Consider the following 18,626-nt stretch of genomic DNA (forward strand, 5'->3'; position numbering starts at 1 on the left):
TAGAGCCCTACATTTAAACCTCAATCTAACTGTGTAGAGTAAGGTTTAGAGCCCTACATTTAAACCTCAATCTAACTGTGTAGAGTAAGGTTTAGAGCCCTACATTTAAACCTCAATCTAACTGTGTAGAGTAAGGTTTAGAGCCCTACATTAAAACCTCAATCTAACTGTGTATAGTAAGGTTTAGAGCCCTACATTTAAACCTCAATCTAACTGTGTAGAGTAAGGTTTAGAGCCCTACATTTAAACCTCAATCTAAGTGTGTAGAGTAAGGTTTAGAGCCCTACATTAAAACCTCAATCTAACTGTGTAGAGTAAGGTTTAGAGCCCTACATTTAAACCTCAATCTAACTGTGTAGAGTAAGGTTTAGAGCCCTACATTAAAACCTCAATCTAACTGTGTAGAGTAAGGTTTAGAGCCCTACATTTAAACCTCAATCTAAGTGTGTAGAGTAAGGTTTAGAGCCCTACATTTAAACCTCAATCTAACTGTGTAGAGTAAGGTTTAGAGCCCTACATTTAAACCTCAATCTAACTGTGTAGAGTAAGGTTTAGAGCCCTACATTTAAACCTCAATCTAAGTGTGTAGAGTAAGGTTTAGAGCTTTAACATTAAAGCTGAAGTGAACTGTGTAGAGTAAGGTGCGGAGCTCTGAGATGAACCATAGAGCATGTATCTGTTGAGCGCGGCCGGCTCTACTTCCTGCAGGACAATGCAGTCGGAGCAGTTGTGCTGCTCCCCGGCCCGGAGGAACGTCTGGCGCTGGGGCCTTCCTACCCCCCCCACCCACCAAACAACACCCTCAGATTAACAGATTAACAGATTAAATCTTTATCCTGTGTGTATCATGATGGACCACGTCTGTCATGTTCATATCATCATCATATCATATATTACCGTGTCTTTCAAGAATTGGGTTGGGAGTGTTTGCTGTGGTTGAGTCCACATTGAACACATTTAATAGTTTTTTGGTTCCTTCGATTTAGTTTAAGAACATCTGCTATATTATATCTATCCTCTTGTCAGATAATGTTGAACATATTGTATGATGATATATATCATATTGTATTATGATGTGTACAATAGAGTAGGATAAAACATATAGAATTGTGGGATGTGCCATGTGTTGATTTTACCTTGTAGCTGCAGGTCATCTCGGCCTGAGAGGATGTTGTAGGTCCACGAAGCTCTCTTACAGTTCTGTCCTCTAGAGGGGTTACAGGAAGTACAGTTCAGGTCACCCCTCTCCTTCCCCTCATGAAGTACAGTTCATGTTCCCTCTTTATATATATATATATATATATATATATATATATATATAATATATTTAGTGTGCCAATGATTATGCTGCCCTGTGCCAGTGGTAGTGAATCTAAAGTTCAATGTGTGTGCCTGTGAGTGTGTGAGGTTTTGTATAGTGTGTGTGCATGTGTGTATGAGTGTGTGTGTGTGTGGATGTAAATATGTGTGTGTATGTGTGTGTTTGCTGTGAGTGTGTGCAGCATATCACATGCATATGTGTGCATGTGTTTGAGTCTGTGCTCAAATGTATGTGTGTGTGTGTGTGTGTGTGTGTGTGTGTGTGTGTGTGTGTGTGTGTGTGTGTGTGTGTGTGTGTGTGTGTGTGTGTGTGTGTGCGTGTGTCTGTGTGTGTGCCTGCGTGCATGGGTGTGTGTTTGCGTACATGCGCATGTCCCCGTTCAGCAGTATGGTTTGGGGGACAGCGGTTGTCTGCATGGTGAACACGCTGCTGTCCATCATCCTGAACATCTGGAGCTCATCCTCCCCCCCACTCACAGCTGCTAAGAAATACCACCTCCCAAGGTACTTCACGCACACACACACACACACACACACACACACACACACACACACACACACACACACACACACACACACACACACACACACACACACACACACACACACACACACACACACACACACACACACACACACACACACACACCTTAGCCTCAGTGTATTATCCAACGTGGCTCATAGGGACAACAGACGCAAGGTACAATTCAGGTCAGGTGAAAGGCGGAACAAAAAACCGAGATATCAGGCCAAGTGAATATATCTAGCTATTATATACAAGTTGGAAAAAAAAGGTATGCATATATATGTACCTATTTTTCTACAAATATCTATCTATTTATATATATATATATGTGTGTGCTGTTTGGTATGGGTTGTGTGTTATGTGGAGTGTGTCAAGAGTAGTAGTCTGTTGTCTGTTTGGTGCACGTCGTGTGGTCTGTGTGTTAGGTGGAGTGTGTTGATAGTGTTCAGTTGTCTGTATGTTGTGTGCGCGTTGTATGCGTGTTGTGTGTGTTGTATGCGTGTTGTGTGTGTTGTATGTGTGTTGTGTGTGTAGTCCTACCTCCTTTGGGTTGAGGCTGTCTGCGGACAAGGCGGTGTAGTTTGGGCAGGGCTGGGAGACCGCGACCCACAAACTGTAGACGTAGAGCAGGAGGGAGGCCAGTTCTGTCGGCATGGTTACACCCTGGTCCAGATACTGGAAGAACTTGAAGCCGTTTGGAGTTCTGGTGGGTAAGTGTGTCATGACCACTCGATGTTTCCCCCCCCCCCCCCGCAGCGTAGAAAGTTACTGATTAACCCATCATTCTGTTGGAATCCAACCACCAATCATCCGGTATTCAGTCCTTTTCTGACTTGGAAGGATCAAATAATGTAACCGATTCGGATCGGGCCGATTCTATCAATCGACCTATGTAAAACCCTGATTATAATAACCTGGTAATAAAGGAAAGTAAAATGGGGCGGAGGTGGGGGTCATATCCCGACTAGCTGCTCCACGTTACACACTGAATCAATAGTCTGATGAACCCAGATCTGGTAAACACACCAGACACCCACGCTGTCATTATGATACAGCGCTCATTATATAATCTAGTCATAATTATAAACTATTACTGTTTTCAAAATATTGTAATTGAATAACGTATTTGATATCATCAGTTTAGAAGAAAACATTTTTCTTCTCCCTTTGTGAGTTAATGTGTGTCCTGGATTAAACGGATTTATACCAATAGAAACCAATAAACTCCCCTCCAAAATGAATAAAGCATTATTTTATTTGAAGAGAACAGAGAAGGACGACAGCAAGATTTGACAACAATTGAAGAGAAAACACTTTATTTAGGGGAGAGTCGATGTACATATATATGTATATGTATGTATACATATATAAATGTATAGGCTATAGTACATAACCAATGATCATCATTCATTGAAATTTTAACGGATGAAATATAAGTAATAAAATCATAACCCAGGTTTGTTCCTGGAATGAGTTGCAGGATGGAGGAAACCGTGTGGCCAGCTCGCAGTAATTCACTTATTATCAAGACTCATGTTATGACGCATTGACAACAGATTAACGTTAAAATCTCAGATAAAAGGCAAAATACTAGAGAGATGACAGAGACAACGTGCAGAAAATAAGACAACAATATACAAATAATTCAAGGTTTTGTTTTTATTGGAAGGCAACAGTTTAATTAATTAAATCAGAAATCACTCATATGTGAGGAGTTTTCTATTTAAAATTTTTGGTTGAAATGTACTTTTCATTGGAAACAAGGTACGTCTTCTGTTGTCTGCCTTCCACATCCTGAAACAGAACTCGTCATCAATCTCATGTTTTATTCTTTGTGTAAATCTATTGAATGAATGATTAAAACTGGATGGAAAAAGAGAACATTATGATACGTCTTACCTCTGTGAGGGTGTTTAGCTGCACAGCTCTGTCAACAGAACCATACAATTATTTAAAGATATGACCAGAAAATACAATAATAAAACTATAACAAAGTTGTTAAATCATACAATCCTACACTAATACAATGATCGACAACCAGAAAATAAATATTAGTTCAAGTGCTGACTGATGAAGGGTTTTCATTAGTCATTGAGTCAAGCTTTCATCCTCACGGGTCTTCCCGGTCTCCGAGACACCAACCTTGGGTCTGAGGAAGTCTGAAGAACGCCGTCATTCCCTGACATGCCAATATCTCCTGGAAATCTTTAATCACGTCGTCAGGTAGGACTTTCTTTCTACCTGCACAAGAAAAACTGCTCATATAAATACTGCAGTATAATAATAAATACAGTAGTATTATTCTGTAGTATAATAATACTTATACAACGGGGGACCTAAATCCAGCGATCTGATTGGTTCCCAACTGTTGTATAATGAGCGTATACATAACTGCTATGACGCCCGATCATTTTGTGAAAGTAATAGTAAAAACAGTAGTATAATAAGCCATATAGTAAAAGAAAAAAGGTGGCATGATCCATACTGTAATACAATAACAGTGAGGGAGTAAGCTGTGGAGCTCTGGGACGAACCATAGAGCATGTATACGTCGAGCGCGGCCGGTGCAGGCTCCGTTTCCTGCACGATGATGTAGTCTGAGTCGTTGTGCTGCGCTCCACCCCAGAAGAACGTCTTACGCTGGGGCCGTCCTACCCCCCCCCCCCCCCAACAACAGCCCGTGATTAACATCCTGTTTGTATCATAATGGACCATGTTTAGCATGTTCATATCATCATCATCATCATCATCAGTGTTTAAATGTGGTCGATAGGGTTTACATGTTTAAATGTTGTCGATAGTGTTTATATATGGTCGATAGGGTTTACATGTGGTCGGTAGGGTTTACATGTGGTCCATAGTGTTTAAATGTGGTCCATAGTGTTTAAATGTGGGCGATAGTGTTTAAATGTGGGCGTTAGTGTTTAAATGTGGTCGATAGGGTTTACATGTGGTCCATAGTGTTTAAATGTGGGTGATAGTGTTTAAATGTGGGCGATAGTGTTTACATGTGGTCGATAGGGTTTACATGTGGTCCATAGTGTTTAAATATGGTCGATAGTGTTTAAATGTGGTCGATAGTGTTTACATGTGGTCGATATTGTTTAAATGTGATCGATAGTGTTTAAATATGGTCGATAGTGTTTAAATGTTCTATTCCCTCACTCTCCACCTCATCCCTAACTCTCCACCTCAAGCTGGTGTGTAGTGAGCGTTCTGGCGCCGATTGGCTGCCGTGCATCACCCAAGTGGGTGCTACATATTGGTGGTGGTTAGTGAGGTCCCCCCTTCACTTTAGGCGTCTTTGAGTGTTATTAATTATTATTATTCTTCATGTTTAACCTCTGTTTTCCTTTTATTCCTAGTCTGTTTTACATAGTTTTGAATGATGACTATATGCTCTGTAAGGTGACCTTGGGTGTCTTGAAAGGCGCCTCTAAATTAAATGTATTATTATTATTATTATTATCATATCACACCAGCAATGGGTCTCGATCCAGTGGGGGTGGGGGGGTCGTTGCCTGACAAAGAACTCAAACGCCAGAAAACTCTGAGAGTGTTCTGTGGTTGAGTCCACGTTGAACACATTGAATCGCTTTTTTGGTTCCTCAGATTTAGTTGAAGAACACCTGCTGTTTTGTATGTATCCTATAGTCAGATCATGTTTATCATATTGTATGATGATATACAGTATATCATATAATATTATGATGTGGACCATAAAGTATGTTAAAAGTATCGAACTGTATGATGTGCCATGTGTTATGATGATATTTTACCTTCTAGCTCCACGTCATTTCTGCCTGAGAGGACTTTGTAGGTCATCGAAGATCTTATACAGTTGTTTCCACTAAGGGGGTTACAGGAAGTACAGTTCAGTTCAGCCCTCTAGACTCTACAGTACAGGAAGAGCAGTTCAGTTCTCCCCTCTCCTTCCCCTCATAAAGTACAGTTCATGTATCCTCTTAAGATGACAGGAAGTACTGTCCAGAGTATTCTAAAGTTCAATTTGTGTGTGTGTGCATACTAGTGTGTGTGTGTGTGTGTGTGTGTGTTTGTCTGTATGTGCATGTGTGTATGAGTGTGTGTGTGTGTGTGTGTGTGTGTGTGTGTGTGCATGCATATCTGTGTGTGCGTATGTGTGTTTGGTGGGAGTGTGTGTATCTCACACACATAGGTATGCATGTGTATACGTGTGTGTGTCTGCACTCAAATGTTTGTGTAACTTTGTGTGTGTGTGTGTGTGTGTGTGTGTGTGTGTGTGTGTGTGTGTGTGTGTGTGCCTGCGTGCATGTGTGTGTGTTTGCGTACATGCGAATGTCCCCGTTCAGCAGTAAGGTTTGGGGGACAGCGGTTTTCTGCATGGTGAACACGCTGCTGTCCATCATCCTGAACCATTGGAGCTCCTCCTCCCTCCCACTCACAGCTGCGGAGAAATACCACCTCCCAAGGTACTTCACGCACACACACACACACACACACACACACACACACACACACACACACACACACACACACACACACACACACACACACACACACACACAAATAGGCAGACACAAACACCCGTTAGCCTCAGTGTATTAGCCAATGTGACTCATAAGGACAACAGACACAAGGTCCAATTCAGGTCAGGTGAAAGGTGGAACTAAAACTGAGATATCAGGCCAAGTCAATATATCTAGATAATTTATGTGTCCAAGTTAGAAAAAAGGTATATAAGTATGTAATCTATATATATATATATATATATATACCTTTTTTTCTATACATATATATATGGTGTGGGTTGTTTGGTATGGGTTGTGTGTTATGTGGAGTGTGTCAAGAGTAGTAGTCTGTTGTCTGTTTGGTGTACGTCGTGTGGTCTGTGTGTTAGGTGGAGTGTGTTGATAGTGTTCAGTTGTCTGTATGTTGTGCGTGCGTTGTATGCGTGTTGTGTGTGTTGTATGTGTGTTGTGTGTGTTGTATGTGTGTGTTCCTACCTCCTCTGGGTTGAGGCTGTCTACGGACAAGGCGGTGTAGGTTGGGCAGGGCTGGGAGACCACGACCCACATACAGTAGACGTAGAGCAGGAGCGAGGCCAGATTTTTCGGCATGGTTACACCCTGGTCCAGATACTGGAAGGACTTGAAGCCGTTTGGAGTTCTGGTGGGTAAGTGTGTCATCATGACCACTGGATGTTTCCCCCCAGCGTAGGAAGTTACTGATTAACCCATCACTCGGTTGGAATCCAACCACCAATCATCTGTGATTCAGTCCTTTTCTGTCTTGGAAGGATCAAATAATGTAACTGATTCGGATCGAGCTCATTGGTCATTCTATCAATCGACCTATGTAAAACCCTGATTATAATAACCTGGTAATAAAGGAAAGTAAAATGGGGCGGAGATGGGGGTCATATCCCGACTAGCTGTTCCACGTTACACACTGAATCAATTTTTTCTCCCTTTGTGAATTAATGTGTGACCTGGATAAAACTGATTCCTGGAAGGCAAACTGCGTGAAGGCCTCAGCACATAGTGGTTCTACAGATTTAGTATTTTTGGGATTGATTACACCAATAGAAACCAATAAACTCCCCTCCAAAACGAATAAAGCATTATTTTAATTGAAGAGAACAGAAAAGGACGACAGCAAGATTTGTCAACAATTGAATAGAAAACACTTTATTTAGGGGAGAATCGATGTGCATATATATGTATATGTAGCCTATGTATACATATATAAATGTATATAGTACATAACCAATGATGATCATTCATTGAAATTTTAACGAATGAAATATAAGTAATAAAATCATAACCCAGGTTTGTTCCTGGAATGAGTTGCAGGATGGAGGAAACCGTGTGGCCAGCTCGCAGTAATCCACTTATTATCAAGACTCATGTTATGACGCATTGACAACAGATTAACGTTAAAATCTCAGATAAAAGGCAAAATACTAGAGAGATGACAGAGACAATGTGCAGAAAATAAGACAACAATATACAAATAATTCAAGGTTTTGTTTTTATTTGAAGGCAACAGTTTAATTAATTAAATCAGAAATCACTCATATGTGAGGAGTTTTCTATTTAAAATTTTTGGTTGAAATGTACTTTTCATTGGAAACAAGGTACGTCTTCTGTTGTCTGCCTTCCACATCCTGAAACAGAACTCGTCATCAATCTCATGTTTTATTCTTTGTGTAAATCTATTGAATGAATGATTAAAACTGGATGGAAAAAGAGAACATTATGATACGTCTTACCTCTGTGAGGGTGTTTAGCTGCACAGCTCTGTCAACAGAACCATACAATTATTTAAAGATATGACCAGAAAATACAATAATAAAACTATAACAAAGTTGTTAAATCATACAATCCTACACTAATACAATGATCGACAACCAGAAAATAAATATTAGTTCAAGTGCTGACTGATGAAGGGTTTTCATTTGTCATTTAGTCAAGCTTTCATCCTCACGGGTCTTCCCGGTCTCCGAGACACCAACCTTGGGTCTGAGGAAGTCTGTAGAACGCCGTCATTCCCTGACATGCCAATATCTCCTGGAAATCTTTAATCACGTCGTCAGGTAGGACTTTCTTTCTACCTGCACAAGAAAAACTGCTCATATAAATACTGCAGTATAATAATAAATACAGTAGTATTATTCTGTAGTATAATAATACTTATACAACGGGGGACCTAAATCCAGCGATCTGATTGGTTCCCAACTGTTGTATAATGAGCGTATACATAACTGCTATGACGCCCGATCATTTTGTGAAAGTAATAGTAAAAACAGTAGTATAATAAGCCATATAGTAAAAGAAAAAAGGTGGCATGATCCATACTGTAATACAATAACAGTGAGGGAGTAAGCTGTGGAGCTCTGGGACGAACCATAGAGCATGTATACGTCGAGCGCGGCCGGTGCAGGCTCCGTTTCCTGCACGATGATGTAGTCTGAGTCGTTGTGCTGCGCTCCACCCCAGAAGAACGTCTTACGCTGGGGCCGTCCTACCCCCCCCCCCCCCCAACAACAGCCCGTGATTAACATCCTGTTTGTATCATAATGGACCATGTTTAGCATGTTCATATCATCATCATCATCATCATCATCAGTGTTTAAATGTGGTCGATAGGGTTTACATGTTTAAATGTTGTCGATAGTGTTTATATATGGTCGATAGGGTTTACATGTGGTCGGTAGGGTTTACATGTGGTCCATAGTGTTTAAATGTGGTCCATAGTGTTTAAATGTGGTCCATAGTGTTTAAATGTGGGCGATAGTGTTTAAATGTGGGCGTTAGTGTTTAAATGTGGTCGATAGGGTTTACATGTGGTCCATAGTGTTTAAATGTGGGTGATAGTGTTTAAATGTGGGCGATAGTGTTTACATGTGGTCGATAGGGTTTACATGTGGTCCATAGTGTTTAAATATGGTCGATAGTGTTTAAATGTGGTCGATAGTGTTTACATGTGGTCGATATTGTTTAAATGTGATCGATAGTGTTTAAATATGGTCGATAGTGTTTAAATGTTCTATTCCCTCACTCTCCACCTCATCCCTAACTCTCCACCTCAAGCTGGTGTGTAGTGAGCGTTCTGGCGCCGATTGGCTGCCGTGCATCACCCAAGTGGGTGCTACATATTGGTGGTGGTTAGTGAGGTCCCCCCTTCACTTTAGGCGTCTTTGAGTGTTATTAATTATTATTATTATTCATGTTTAACCTCTGTTTTCCTTTTATTCCTAGTCTGTTTTACATAGTTTTGAATGATGACTATATGCTCTGTAAGGTGACCTTGGGTGTCTTGAAAGGCGCCTCTAAATTAAATGTATTATTATTATTATTATTATCATATCACACCAGCAATGGGTCTCGATCCAGTGTGGGGGGGGTCGTTGCCTGACAAAGAACTCAAACGCCAGAAAACTCTGAGAGTGTTCTGTGGTTGAGTCCACGTTGAACACATTGAATCGTTTTTTTGGTTCCTCAGATTTAGTTGAAGAACACCTGCTGTTTTGTATGTATCCTATAGTCAGATCATGTTTATCATATTGTATGATGATATACAGTATATCATATAATATTATGATGTGGACCATAAAGTATGTTAAAAGTATCGAACTGTATGATGTGCCATGTGTTATGATGATATTTTACCTTCTAGCTCCACGTCATTTCTGCCTGAGAGGACTTTGTAGGTCATCGAAGATCTTATACAGTTGTTTCCACTAAGGGGGTTACAGGAAGTACAGTTCAGTTCAGCCCTCTAGACTCTACAGTACAGGAAGAGCAGTTCAGTTCTCCCCTCTCCTTCCCCTCATAAAGTACAGTTCATGTATCCTCTTAAGATGACAGGAAGTACTGTCCAGAGTATTCTAAAGTTCAATTTGTGTGTGTGTGCATACTAGTGTGTGTGTGTGTGTGTGTGTGTGTTTGGTGGGAGTGTGTGTATCTCACACACATAGGTATGCATGTGTATACGTGTGTGTGTCTGCACTCAAATGTTTGTGTAACTTTGTGTGTGTGTGTGTGTGTGTGTGTGTGTGTGTGTGTGTGTGTGTGTGTGTGTGTGTGTGTGTGTGTGTGTGTGTGTGTGTGTGTGTGTGTGTGCCTGCGTGCATGTGTGTGTGTTTGCGTACATGCGAATGTCCCCGTTCAGCAGTAAGGTTTGGGGGACAGCGGTTTTCTGCATGGTGAACACGCTGCTGTCCATCATCCTGAACCATTGGAGCTCCTCCTCCCTCCCACTCACAGCTGCGGAGAAATACCACCTCCCAAGGTACTTCACGCACACACACACACACACACACACACACACACACACACACACACACACACACACACACACACAAATAGGCAGACACAAACACCCGTTAGCCTCAGTGTATTAGCCAATGTGACTCATAAGGACAACAGACACAAGGTCCAATTCAGGTCAGGTGAAAGGTGGAACTAAAACTGAGATATCAGGCCAAGTCAATATATCTAGATAATTTATGTGTCCAAGTTAGAAAAAAGGTATATAAGTATGTAATCTATATATATATATATATATATATACCTTTTTTTCTATACATATATATATGGTGTGGGTTGTTTGGTATGGGTTGTGTGTTATGTGGAGTGTGTCAAGAGTAGTAGTCTGTTGTCTGTTTGGTGTACGTCGTGTGGTCTGTGTGTTAGGTGGAGTGTGTTGATAGTGTTCAGTTGTCTGTATGTTGTGCGTGCGTTGTATGTGTGTTGTGTGCGTTGTATGTGTGTTGTGTGTGTTGTATGTGTGTGTATTCCTACCTCCTCTGGGTTGAGGCTGTCTACGGACAAGGCGGTGTAGGTTGGGCAGGGCTGGGAGACCACGACCCACATACTGTAGACGTAGAGCAGGAGCGAGGCCAGATTTTTCGGCATGGTTACACCCTGGTCCAGATACTGGAAGGACTTGAAGCCGTTTGGAGTTCTGGTGGGTAAGTGTGTCATCATGACCACTGGATGTTTCCCCCCAGCGTATGAAGTTACTGATTAACCCATCACTCGGTTGGAATCCAACCACCAATCATCCGGTATTCAGTCCTTTTCTGACTTGGAAGGATCAAATAATGTAACCGATTCGGATCGGGCCGATTCTATCAATCGAATTATGTAAAACCCTGATTATAATAACCTGGTAATAAAGGAAAGTAAAATGGGGCGGAGGTGGGGGTCATATCCCGACTAGCTGCTCCACGTTACACACTGAATCAATAGTCTGATGAACCCAGATCTGGTAAACACACCAGACATCCACGCTGTCATTATGATACAGCGCTCATTATATAATCTAGTCATAATTATAAACTATTACTGTTTTCAAAATATTGTAATTGAATAACGTACTTGATATCATCAGTTTAGAAGAAAACATTTTTCTTCTCCCTTTGTGAGTTAATGTGTGTCCTGGATAAAACGGATTTAGTATTAATGGGATCGATTATACCAATAGAAACCAATATACTCCCCTCCAAAATGAATAAAGTATTATTTTATTTGAAGAGAACAGAGAAGGACGACAGCAAGATTTGACAACAATTGAAGAGAAAACACTTTATTTAGGGGAGAGTCGATGTACATATATATGTATATGTATGTATAAATATATAAATGTATAGGCTATATGAAATATAAGTAATAAAATCATAACCCAGGTTTGTTCCTGGAATGAGTTGCAGGATGGAGGAAACCGTGTGGCCAGCTCGCAGTAATCCACTTATTATCAAGACTCATGTTATGACGCATTGACAACAGATTAACGTTAAAATCTCAGATAAAAGGCAAAATACTAGAGAGATGACAGAGACAACGTGCAGAAAATAAGACAACAATATACAAATAATTCAAGGTTTTGTTTTTATTTGAAGGCAACAGTTTAATTAATTAAATCGGAAATCACTCATATGTGAGGAGGTTTCCGTCTAAATATTTTGGTCGAAATGTACTTTTCATTAGAAACAAGGTACGTCTTCTGTTGTCTGCCTTCCACATCCTGAAACAGAACTCGTCATCAATCTCATGTTTTATTCTTTGTGTAAATCTATTGAATGAATGGTTGAAACTGGATGGAAAAAGAGAACATTATGATACGTCTTACCTCTGTGAGGGTGTTTAGCTGCACAGCTCTGTCAACAGAACCATACAATTATTTAAAGATATGACCAGAAAATACAATAATACAACTATAATGGAGTTGTTAAATCTTACAATTCTACGCTAATACAATGATCGACAACCAGAAAATAAATATTAGTTCAAGTGCTGACTGATGAAGGGTTTTCATTAGTCATTTAGTCAAGCTTTCATCCTCACGGGTCTTCCCGGTCTCCGAGACACCAACCTTGGGTCTGAGGAAGTCTGAAGAACGCCGTCATTCCCTGACATGCCAATATCTCCTGGAAATCTTTAATCACGTCGTCAGGTAGGACTTTCTTTCTACCTGCACAAGAAAAACTGCTCATATAAATACTGTAGTATAATAATAAATACAGTAGTATTATTCTGTAGTATAATAATAAGTACTATAGAATAATAAAAACGGTAGTATAATAAGCCATATAATAAGAAAAAGGTGGTATGATCCATACTGTAATACAATAACAGTGAGGGAGTAAGCTGTGGAGCTCTGGGACGAACCATAGAGCATGTATATGTCGAACGCGTCCGGTGCAGGCTCCGTTTCCTGCATGATGATGTAGTCTGAGTCGTTGTGCTGCGCTCCACCCCAGAAGAACGCCTGACGCTGGGGCCGTCCTACCCCCCCCCCCCCCCAACAACAGCCCGTGATTAACATCCTGTTTGTATCATAATGGACCATGTTTAGCATGTTCATATCATCATCATATCACACCAGCAATGGGTCTCGATCCAGTGGGGGTGGGGGGGTCGTTGCCTGACAAAGAACTCAAACGCCAGAAAACTCTGAGAGTGTTCTGTGGTTGAGTCCACGTTGAACACATTGAATCGCTTTTTTGGTTCCTCAGATTTAGTTGAAGAACACCTGCTGTTTTGTATGTATCCTATTGTCAGATCATGTTTATCATATTGTATGATGATATACAGTATATCATATAATATTATGATGTGGACCATAAAGTATGTTAAAAGTATCGAACTGTATGATGTGCCATGTGTTATGATGATATTTTACCTTCTAGCTGCACGTTATTTCTGCCTAAGAGGACTTTGTAGGTCATCGAAGATCTCATACAGTTGTTTCCACTAAGGGGGTTACAGGAAGTACAGTTCAGTTCAGCCCTCTAGACTCTACAGTACAGGAAGAGCAGTTCAGTTCTCCCCTCTCCTTCCCCTCATAAAGTACAGTTCATGTATCCTCTTAAGATGACAGGAAGTACTGTCCAGAGTATTCTAAAGTTCAATTTGTGTGTGTGTGCATACTAGTGTGTGTGTGTGTGTGTGTGTGTGTGTGTGTGTGTGTGTGTGTGTGTTTGTCTGTATGTGCATGTGTGTGTGTGTGTGTGTGTGTGTGTGTGTGTGTGTGTGTGTGTGTGCATGCATATCTGTGTGTGCGTATGTGTGTTTGGTGGGAGTGTGTGTATCTCACACACATAGGTATGCATGTGTATATGTGTGTGTGTCTGCACTCAAATGTTTGTGTAACTTTGTGTGTGTGTGTGTGTGTGTGTGTGTGTGTGTGTGTGTGTGTGTGTGTGTGTGTGTGTGTGTGTGTGCCTGCGTGCATGTGTGTGTGTTTGCGTACATGCGAATGTCCCCGTTCAGCAGTATGGTTTGGGGGACAGCGGTTGTCTGCATGGTGTACACGCTGCTGTCCGTCGTCCTGAACCATTGGAGCTCCTCCTCCCTCCCACTCACAGCTGCGGAGAAATACCACCTCCCAAGGTACTTCACGCACACACACACACACACACACACACACACACACACACACACACACACACACACACACACACACACACACACACACACACACACACACACACACACACACACACACACACACACAAATAGGCAGACACAAACACCCGTTAGCCTCAGTGTATTAGCCAATGTGACTCATAAGGACAACAGACACAAGGTCCAATTCAGGTCAGGTGAAAGGTGGAACTAAAACTGAGATATCAGGCCAAGTCAATATATCTAGCTATTATATCCAAGTTAGAAAAAAGGTATATAAGTATCTATATATATATATATCCCTATTTTTCTATGAATATATATATATGGTGTGGGTTGTTTGGTATGGGTTGTGTGTTATGTGGAGTGTGTCAAGAGTAGTAGTCTGTTGTCTGTTTGGTGTACGTCGTGTGGTCTGTGTGTTAGGTGGAGTGTGTTGATAGTGTTCAGTTGTCTGTATGTTGTGCGCGCGTTGTATGCGTGTTGTGTGTGTTGTATGTGTGTGTATTCCTACCTCCTCTAGGTTGAGGCTGTCTGCGGACAAGGCGGTGTAGGTTGGGCAGGGCTGGGAGACCACGACCCACATACTGTAGACGTAGAGCAGGAGCGAGGCCAGATTTTTCGGCATGGTTACACCCTGGTCCAGATACTGGAAGGACTTGAAGCCGTTTGGAGTTCTGGTGGGTAAGTGTGTCATCATGACCACTGGATGTTTCCCCCCAGCGTAGGAAGTTACTGATTAACCCATCACTCGGTTGGAATCCAACCACCAATCATCTGATTTAGTCCTTTTCTGTCTTGGAAGGATCAAATAATGTAACTGATTCGGATCGAGCTCATTGGTCATTCTATCAATCGACTTACTAAAACCCTGATTATAATAACCTGGTAATAAAGGAAAGTAAAATGGGGCGGAGATGGGGGTTATATCCCGACTAGCTGTTCCACGTTACACACTGAATAAATTTTTTCTCCCTTTGTGAATTAATGTGTGACCTGGATAAAACTGATTCCTGGAAGGCAAACTGCGTGAAGGCCTCAGCACATAGTGGTTCTACAGATTTAGTATTTTTGGGATTGATTACACCAATAGAAACCAATAAACTCCCCTCCAAAACGAATAAAGCATTATTTTAATTGAAGAGAACAGAAAAGGACGACAGCAAGATTTGTCAACAATTGAATAGAAAACATTTTATTTAGGGGAGAATCGATGTGCATATATATGTATATGTAGCCTATGTATACATATATAAATGTATATAGTACATAACCAATGATGATCATTCATTGAAATTTTAACGAATGAAATATAAGTAATAAAATCATAACCCAGGTTTGTTCCTGGAATGAGTTGCAGGATGGAGGAAACCGTGTGGCCAGCTCGCAGTAATCCACTTATTATCAAGACTCATGTTATGATGTTATGACGCATTGACAACAGATTAACGTTAAAATCTCAGATAAAAGGCAAAATACTAGAGAGATGACAGAGACAACGTGCAGAAAATAAGACAACAATATACAAATAATTCAAGGTTTTGTTTTTATTTGAAGGCAACGGTTTAATTAATTAAATCAGAAATCACTCATGTGAGGAGGTTTCTGTTTAAAAAATGTTGGTCGAAATGTACTATTCATTGGAAACAAGGTACGTCTTCTGTTGTCTGCCTTCCACATCCTGAAACAGAACTCGTCATCAATCTCATGTTTTATTCTTTGTGTAAATCTATTGAATGAATGATTAAAACTGGATGGAAAAAGAGAACATTATGATACGTCTTACCTCTGTGAGGGTGTTTAGCTGCACAGCTCTGTCAACAGAACCATACAATTATTTAAAGATATGACCAGAAAATACAATAATACAACTATAATGGAGTTGTTAAATCTTACAATTCTACGCTAATACAATGATCGACAACCAGAAAATAAATATTAGTTCAAGTGCTGACTGATGAAGGGTTTTCATTAGTCATTGAGTCAAGCTTTCATCCTCACGGGTCTTCCCGGTCTCCGAGACACCAACCTTGGGTCTGAGGAAGTCTGAAGAACGCCGTCATTCCCTGACATGCCAATATCTCCTGGAAATCTTTAATCACGTCGTCAGGTAGGACTTTCTTTCTACCTGCACAAGAAAAACTGCTCATATAAATACTGTAGTATAATAATAAATATAGTAGTATTATTATGTAGTATAATACTACATATTCTAGTATAATAATAAGTACTATAGAATAATAAAAACGGTAGTATAATAAGCCATATAGTAAAAAAAAAAGCTGGTATGATCCAACGAACCGAAGAGCGTGTATACGTCGAGCGCGGCCGGTGCAGGCTCCGTTTCCTGCACGATGATGTAGTCTGAGTCGTTGTGCTGCGCTCCACCCCAGAAGAACGTCTGACGCTGGGGCCGTCCTACCCCCCCCCCCCCCCAACAACAGCCCGTGATTAACATCCTGTTTGTATCATAATGGACCATGTTTAGCATGTTCATATCATCATCATATCACACCAGCAATGGGTCTCGATCCAGGGGGGGGGGGGTCGTTGCCTGACAAAGAACTCAAACGCCAGAAAACTCTGAGAGTGTTCTGTGGTTGAGTCCACGTTGAACACATTGAATCGTTTTTTTGGTTCCTCAGATTTAGTTGAAGAACACCTGCTGTTTTGTATGTATCCTATTGTCAGATCATGTTTATCATATTGTATGATGATATACAGTATATCATATAATATTATGATGTGGACCATAAAGTATGTTAAAAGTATCGAACTGTATGATGTGCCATGTGTTATGATGATATTTTACCTTCTAGCTGCACGTCATTTCTGCCTGAGAGGACTTTGTAGGTCATCGAAGATCTCATGCAGTTGTTTCCACTAAGGGGGTTACAGGTAGTACAGTTCAGTTCAGCCCTCTAGACTCTACAGTACAGGAAGAGCAGTTCAGTTCTCCCCTCTCCTTCCCCTCATAAAGTACAGTTCATGTATCCTCTTAAGATGACAGGAAGTACTGTCCAGAGTATTCTAAAGTTCAATTTGTGTGTGTGTGCACTGTGCATACTAGTGTGTGTGTGTGTGTGTGTGTGTGTGCATGCATATCTGTGTGTGCGTATGTGTGTTTGGTGGGAGTGTGTGTATCTCACACACATAGGTATGCATGTGTATATGGGTGTGTGTCTGCACTCAAATGTTTGTGTAACTTTGTGTGTGTGTGTGTGTGTGTGCCTGCGTGCATGTGTGTGTGTTTGCGTACATGCGAATGTCAACGTTCAGCAGTATGGTTTGGGGGACAGCGGTTGTCTGCATGGTGTACACGCTGCTGTCCATCATCCTGAACCATTGGAGCTCCTCCTCCCTCCCACTCACAGCTGCGGAGAAATACCACCTCCCACGGTACTTCACACACACACACACACACACACACACACACACACACACACACACACACACACACACACACACACACACACAAATAGGCAGACACAAACACCCGTTAGCCTCAGTGTATTAGCCAATGTGACTCATAAGGACAACAGACACAAGGTCCAATTCAGGTCAGGTGAAAGGTGGAACTAAAACTGAGATATCAGGCCAAGTCAATATATCTAGCTATTATATCCAAGTTAGAAAAAAGGTATATAAGTATCTATATATATATATATCCCTTTTTTTCTATGAATATATATATATGGTGTGGGTTGTTTGGTATGGGTTGTGTGTTATGTGGAGTGTGTCAAGAGTAGTAGTCTGTTGTCTGTTTGGTGTACGTCGTGTGGTCTGTGTGTTAGGTGGAGTGTGTTGATAGTGTTCAGTTGTCTGTATGTTGTGCGCGCGTTGTATGCGTGTTGTGTGTGTTGTATGTGTGTGTATTCCTACCTCCTCTGGGTTGAGGCTGTCTGCGGACAAGGCGGTGTAGGTTGGGCAGGGCTGGGAGACCACGACCCACATACTGTAGACGTAGAGCAGGAGCGAGGCCAGATTTTTCGGCATGGTTACACCCTGGTCCAGATACTGGAAGGACTTGAAGCCGTTTGGAGTTCTGGTGGGTAAGTGTGTCATCATGACCACTGGATGTTTCCCCCCAGCGTAGGAAGTTACTGATTAACCCATCACTCGGTTGGAATCCAACCACCAATCATCTGATTTAGTCCTTTTCTGTCTTGGAAGGATCAAATAATGTAACCGATTCGGATCGGGCTCATTGGTCATTCTATCAATCGACTTACTAAAACCCTGATTATAATAACCTGGTAATAAAGGAAAGTAAAATGGGGCGGAGATGGGGGTCATATCCCGACTAGCTGTTCCACGTTACACACTGAATCAATTTTTTCTCCCTTTGTGAATTAATGTGTGACCTGGATAAAACTGATTCCTGG

At 41.2% G+C, this 18,626-nt stretch overlaps 4 protein-coding genes across 4 annotated transcripts in view; all 4 read right to left on the reverse strand.

The window, feature by feature from the left end:
• apom (apolipoprotein M) overlaps positions 1 to 2,598 on the reverse strand; it is a 5,655-nt gene extending 3,057 nt beyond the window's left edge. The window contains exons 1-4 of the mRNA XM_060065376.1: positions 2,387 to 2,598; positions 1,685 to 1,827; positions 1,137 to 1,207; positions 663 to 773 (exon numbers count right to left, since the gene is read on the reverse strand). Of these exons, the coding sequence (XP_059921359.1) occupies positions 663 to 773; positions 1,137 to 1,207; positions 1,685 to 1,827; positions 2,387 to 2,569 (508 nt within the window). The 5' untranslated portion in view covers positions 2,570 to 2,598. The remainder of the gene's footprint in view (positions 1 to 662; positions 774 to 1,136; positions 1,208 to 1,684; positions 1,828 to 2,386) is intronic.
• An 892-nt stretch (positions 2,599 to 3,490) lies between these two features.
• On the reverse strand, positions 3,491 to 7,238 carry LOC132467714 (apolipoprotein M-like). The gene is made up of 7 exons (XM_060065217.1): positions 6,832 to 7,238; positions 6,158 to 6,300; positions 5,626 to 5,696; positions 4,381 to 4,497; positions 3,989 to 4,087; positions 3,746 to 3,773; positions 3,491 to 3,640 (listed from the first exon to the last, which is right to left on the reverse strand). The coding sequence occupies exons 1-6, from the start codon at positions 7,015 to 7,017 to the stop codon at positions 3,760 to 3,762; spliced, it is 630 nt and encodes a 209-aa protein (XP_059921200.1). The 5' UTR covers positions 7,018 to 7,238; the 3' UTR covers positions 3,491 to 3,640; positions 3,746 to 3,759.
• A 4,970-nt stretch (positions 7,239 to 12,208) lies between these two features.
• Positions 12,209 to 14,956, reverse strand: LOC132468354 (apolipoprotein M-like). Its single transcript, XM_060066083.1, has 7 exons — positions 14,756 to 14,956; positions 14,087 to 14,229; positions 13,517 to 13,587; positions 13,003 to 13,119; positions 12,707 to 12,805; positions 12,464 to 12,491; positions 12,209 to 12,358 (listed from the first exon to the last, which is right to left on the reverse strand). The coding sequence occupies exons 1-6, from the start codon at positions 14,939 to 14,941 to the stop codon at positions 12,478 to 12,480; spliced, it is 630 nt and encodes a 209-aa protein (XP_059922066.1). The 5' UTR covers positions 14,942 to 14,956; the 3' UTR covers positions 12,209 to 12,358; positions 12,464 to 12,477.
• Positions 14,957 to 15,773: 817 nt separating this feature from the next.
• LOC132468352 (apolipoprotein M-like) lies at positions 15,774 to 18,324 on the reverse strand. Its single transcript, XM_060066082.1, has 7 exons — positions 18,124 to 18,324; positions 17,501 to 17,643; positions 17,054 to 17,124; positions 16,543 to 16,659; positions 16,271 to 16,369; positions 16,028 to 16,055; positions 15,774 to 15,922 (listed from the first exon to the last, which is right to left on the reverse strand). Exons 1-6 carry the CDS (start codon positions 18,307 to 18,309, stop codon positions 16,042 to 16,044), a joined length of 630 nt encoding a protein of 209 aa, XP_059922065.1. The 5' UTR covers positions 18,310 to 18,324; the 3' UTR covers positions 15,774 to 15,922; positions 16,028 to 16,041.
• Between the last annotated feature and the right edge of the window lie 302 nt (positions 18,325 to 18,626).

The sequence above is a fragment of the Gadus macrocephalus genome, chromosome 11 (assembly GCF_031168955.1).
Source record: "Gadus macrocephalus chromosome 11, ASM3116895v1".
Lineage (NCBI taxonomy): Eukaryota > Metazoa > Chordata > Actinopteri > Gadiformes > Gadidae > Gadus > Gadus macrocephalus.

Excerpts from the sequence above, each read along its gene's own strand:
- LOC132467714 (XM_060065217.1), bottom strand. The coding sequence starts at position 7,017 with ATGATGACACACTTACCCACCAGAACTCCAAACGGCTTCAAGTCCTTC. Across the intron at positions 6,301-6,831 it reads ACAGCCTCAACCCAGAGGAG|TACCTTGGGAGGTGGTATTT; the intron begins GTAGGAACACAC and ends GTGTGCGTGAAG. Across the intron at positions 4,088-4,380 it reads CGACGTATACATGCTCTATG|GTAGAAAGAAAGTCCTACCT; the intron begins GTTCGTCCCAGA and ends TTTCTTGTGCAG.
- LOC132468354 (XM_060066083.1), bottom strand. The coding sequence starts at position 14,941 with ATGATGACACACTTACCCACCAGAACTCCAAACGGCTTCAAGTCCTTC. Across the intron at positions 13,120-13,516 it reads AAATAACGTGCAGCTAGAAG|GACGGCCCCAGCGTCAGGCG; the intron begins GTAAAATATCAT and ends GGGGGGGGGTAG. Across the intron at positions 12,806-13,002 it reads CGACATATACATGCTCTATG|GTAGAAAGAAAGTCCTACCT; the intron begins GTTCGTCCCAGA and ends TTTCTTGTGCAG.
- LOC132468352 (XM_060066082.1), bottom strand. The coding sequence starts at position 18,309 with ATGATGACACACTTACCCACCAGAACTCCAAACGGCTTCAAGTCCTTC. Across the intron at positions 17,644-18,123 it reads ACAGCCTCAACCCAGAGGAG|TACCGTGGGAGGTGGTATTT; the intron begins GTAGGAATACAC and ends GTGTGTGTGAAG. Across the intron at positions 17,125-17,500 it reads CTGAACGTTGACATTCGCAT|TGGAAACAACTGCATGAGAT; the intron begins GTACGCAAACAC and ends TAACCCCCTTAG.